Source organism: Amblyomma maculatum, chromosome 2 (genome assembly GCF_055883805.1).
Source record: "Amblyomma maculatum isolate TAMU_Amacu chromosome 2, ASM5588380v1, whole genome shotgun sequence".
Lineage (NCBI taxonomy): Eukaryota > Metazoa > Arthropoda > Arachnida > Ixodida > Ixodidae > Amblyomma > Amblyomma maculatum.
Window position 1 is genome coordinate 227,414,775 of NC_139345.1, and position 4,237 is coordinate 227,419,011.

Here is a 4,237-nt window from a genome sequence, read left to right on the forward strand (position 1 = left end):
GGTGGCAGACATCGGAGTTCGGTGCGGCTGGCGGGCGTGCTGCATGTTGTGTATGCTGATGTGTGTGCGTGTGCCAGCGTCTGTTCGCTATTAGCTGTGTACATGTAACAAAAATGCGACAGCAAACCTACAAGAGCTTCAGTCTGACCGTCGGCACAGAGAAAATTGGTGTCCCACTGCGGGTGGAAGCTGCCTCCCCAGCCTTGACAGCGAACCTGATGGTCGATTGAGCTTTTCGGGGATTCTGCGCTGGGTGGCCCGGCCAAATCTCCACCATTGTGTCGGATAGCACCTGTATCGTATATAGCACGGCGGGGCCCTCGCATCAGCAGCGTGTGTGACGCGGCCGATATCTGTATCGCGATCGAGGCATGCTGGCGAGGGAACACTCCCTCTCCACCTCAGTGTATAAGTAGCCGGCTGATCAATAAACGGGCATTCCTTCTGCTCCCCTTGCTCGGTGCCTCTGGTCATGCTTCGTCCGCGGAACACAACGATACATGGTGTCAGAAGTGGGATGAGCGTCGACGTCCGGTCTGGGTGAACCAAAGATACCACTGCAAGGTCGGCCCAATGGATTTCCTGAAGCCACCAACACCGCTGAGCTCGGCCGGGGAAATTGCCAAGAACTGGCAAGCATTCAAGCAAAGGTTCGAATTTTTCCTCGCCGCATCAGAATCAACCGACAAGCCTCGATCAGAGTCGTGCAAGGCGGCACTTCTATTGAGTGTGGCAGGCGAGGAAGCCATCGAGATCTTCAACACGTTCAGCTTCGGCGAGGGCGAGAGCAAGAGTGACTACGCTACGGTCATTAGGAAGTTTGATGCGTACTGTGCGGCTCAGCAGAACGAAGTGCATGAGCGCTACGTCTTCCGCACGCGAGTCCAGGCCCCTGGTGAGTCATTTGAACCTTTTCTACGAGACTTAAAAACCCAGGCACGAGCATGCAACTTCGGCTCTCAGATGGAGGCAATGATCAGGGACCAAATTGTTTTTGGTACAAATGACGAGAAAGTTCGGGAATGTTTGCTGCGTGACACCACACTGACGCTACAGAAGGCTGAGCAGACTGCTAAAGCAGCTGAAGTGGCAGCTGAGCAAAAGAAAGTATGGACACGGGAGGAAAGCCACATTGATGCGATGCACAAGGAACACCTGTGTAGACAAAGAGTGTTGCCCAGACGTAACACTTGTCGTAACTGCGGACGTATGCACGCGCCACGAAGCTGTCCGGCATTCGGAAAAACATGCCGGAAGTGCCAACGACCTAATCATTTTGCTATCTGCTGCAGAAAGGCTGCCGAGGTTGGCGAACTTCACGGCGCAGAAGATAACTTCGACATTCTGGATGTATCGCGCAGCGTAGCAAGCCAACACGACTGGACAGTGCGTGCCCAAATCAAGAACATGCCGTTCGAATTCAAGGTAGATACAGGAGCGCAAGCAAATCTACTACCCTTGGGATGCTACCGTAAAATTCGCCCCAAGCCGCCCCTGAAACCCAGCAGCACGGTGTTGCGCTCCTACGGCGGCGGTGTGATCAAGCATGAGGGTGTCATTCGTACAGAAGTAGCACTGGGTGACCGCTGTGCTGTCCTCGATTTCTTCGTGGTGTCCAAGGGGCGTCAGGCCATTTTGGGCCTACATGCCAGCGAGACGCTGGGACTCGTGTCACGCGTACATACAGTTTCACAAAATAGCTCCGAGGAGATTACAAAGACGTTTCGCCACTTGTTCACAGGAACCGGGTGCGTGGAAAGGGTCTATCGGATGGTTCTGCGTGACGATGCTACGCCAGTAGTCCAAACAGCCCGGCGAGTACCGCTGGCCCTCCAGGAGCCCCTTCGAGAAGAACTAGCGCGCATGGAGCGCGCCGGCATTATTGCCAAGATCACAGAGCCCACAGACTGGGTAAGCCCATTGGTCATTGTGCGAAAAAAAGACGGGAAGATTAGAGTATGTATCGACCCCAGGCGAATTAACCAGTGTATCAAGAGGGAACATTACACAATGCCGCGACGCGAGGACATTGAGGCAGAGTTAGCAGGTGCTAAAGTTTTCTCGCGCCTTGACGCAAACTCCGGATTCCATCAAATTCCGTTGGACGACGACACCTCCCGGATTTGCACCTTTGCAACGCCATTCGGGCGCTACAGATTTCTGCGCTTACCGTTTGGTATATCATCAGCGTCAGAGGTATTCCAGAAAACCCTGAATGAAATTGTTGAGGGCCTTCCCGGCGTCAGAGTATATGTCGATGACGTGCTAGTTTGGGGGTCGTCTAGAGAGGAGCATGACATGCGCCTGCAGTCGGTACTGCGAGCAGCAGAAGGCGCTGGATTGACATTTAACCCGGACAAGTGCTCCATTGGTGTCGACAAAATAGAGTTTCTGGGTGACGTAATTGACAAGGACGGGATACAGCCAAGCCCATCACTGATAAAAGGCATGACACAAATGCCACCACCGGCTGATAAGCTCGCGGTACAGAGAATGCTGGGCGTCGTGAACTATTTCAGTAAGTTCATGTCGTCGTTAGCCCAGAGGACCACCCTTCTCAGAAACATTATCAAGAAAAGTGCTGCGTTTGCCTGGACGCCCAATCACGCTAAAGAGTGGAGGCAGCTGTGCGACAGTCTAAGTACTCCGCCCTTGCTGACCATTTTCGATCCAACAAAACCAACAAAGGTGTCTTGTGATGCATCGCGAAACGGAATCGGGGCCGCGCTATTGCAGTGTCACAACGACACATGGAAGCCTGTAGCGTACGCTTCTCGAGCACTGACAGAGTGCGAACAGCGGTACTCGCAAATTGAAAAGGAGGCGTTGGCGGTTGTGTACGGCTGCGAGAAATTCAATCATTTTGTTTACGGTCGATCGATTATCCTTGAGACTGATCACCATCCCTTGCTCGCTATCTCGCAGAAAGCCATTGGAGACATGCCCCCACGGTTGCAGCGGTTTTTTCTGCGCCTTCTTCGCTACGACGTCAAAATGCAGTTTACTCCAGGAAAGAAGCTACTCCTCGCCGACATGCTGTCCCGGGCAACAACCGAGACCATCGCGGAAAACGACGTCATTAACGACGAGACTGAAGTTCACGCAGTGAGTGTGATCTCTTCACGTGTTACCGAGAGCACTTGGGGAAGGTTGGCAAAGGAAACTAGTCGTGATGAAGACCTAAAGCAAGTGTGTGACGACCTGGCGGCCGGAAAACCACTTAAAGGACAGTGGAAGCCGTTTGAGGGAGAAATTTCTCATGTGAAAGGCATACTCTTAAAGGGGTGCGAAGTTGTCATTCCAACTTCCATGAGAAAAGAAACCTTGGAACGAATTCATCAAGGCCATCTGGGCATTAATAAATGCAAATCAAGGGCACGGCATCTGGCCTTCTGGCCAGGAATAAACTCCGATATAGAAGCATTTATACAGACATGTTCTGCGTGCAGGACACACGCCTACAGACAGCCACCGGAGCCGTTAATGTTGCGCCCGGTACCTAATCAACCATGGCATCGTGTAGGCATAGATATTTTTGAGCATGGCGGACGGTCATACCTATGCATCTACGACGCACTATCAAACTTTCCTGAAATAGAGCTGCTGAAAGATACTTCCGCGAAGACTGTCATTGAAGCAACAAGCGCGATTTTCGCCAGATACGGCATACCAGTGGAAGTTTGTTCAGACAATGGACCCCAATTTTCTGGCCATGCTTTTGCCGCTTTTGCTCGAACGTACGACTTCAACCACATCACTTCAAGCCCTAGGTACCCCCAATCCAACGGTCTGGCGGAAAAGGGCGTTCAAGTAGTGAAGAGGATTTTAAAGAAAACCATTGAAATGAATCAAGATTTTTGGCTCGGTCTTCTTGCTTACAGATCAACGCCAATGGAATACGGGCCATCACCAGGCGAGGTGCTTCAGGGAAGAAGACTTCGGACAACGTTACCCGACGTCCGGCCATCTCCAATCTACAACGTGCAGAAGCGTCATCAGACCGAAAATTCAAACCGACAACTAGCACCGCTTAACCCTGGAGACACGGTCCGCATCAAAAAGGGGGCATGGGCGACGAAAGGTCAAGTCATTCAAGTTTCCGGATATCCCAGGTCCTATAACATAATCACCGAAGACGGCACAATCTTGCGCCGCAATCGCCGGCATCTGCTGCCTACAAGGGAGGCGTTTCGACAGAAAGGCTGCTATCAGCCCGACAACAACCCCTGCCAAGTAG

At 52.2% G+C, this 4,237-nt stretch overlaps 1 protein-coding gene across 1 annotated transcript; it reads left to right on the plus strand.

The window, feature by feature from the left end:
* Nucleotides 1-456: 456 nt before the first annotated feature.
* Nucleotides 457-4,034, plus strand: LOC146201455 (uncharacterized). The gene is made up of 3 exons (XM_084592531.1): nt 457-1,911; nt 2,926-3,105; nt 3,882-4,034. The coding sequence occupies exons 1-3, from the start codon at nt 574-576 to the stop codon at nt 4,032-4,034; spliced, it is 1,671 nt and encodes a 556-aa protein (XP_084448657.1). The 5' UTR covers nt 457-573.
* The last annotated feature ends 203 nt before the right edge of the window (nt 4,035-4,237 follow it).

Excerpts from the sequence above, each read along its gene's own strand:
- LOC146201455 (XM_084592531.1), top strand. The coding sequence starts at position 574 with ATGGATTTCCTGAAGCCACCAACACCGCTGAGCTCGGCCGGGGAAATT. Across the intron at positions 1,912-2,925 it reads TCACAGAGCCCACAGACTGG|AAAGCCATTGGAGACATGCC; the intron begins GTAAGCCCATTG and ends GCTATCTCGCAG. Across the intron at positions 3,106-3,881 it reads ACGAGACTGAAGTTCACGCA|ATCAACGCCAATGGAATACG; the intron begins GTGAGTGTGATC and ends TCTTGCTTACAG.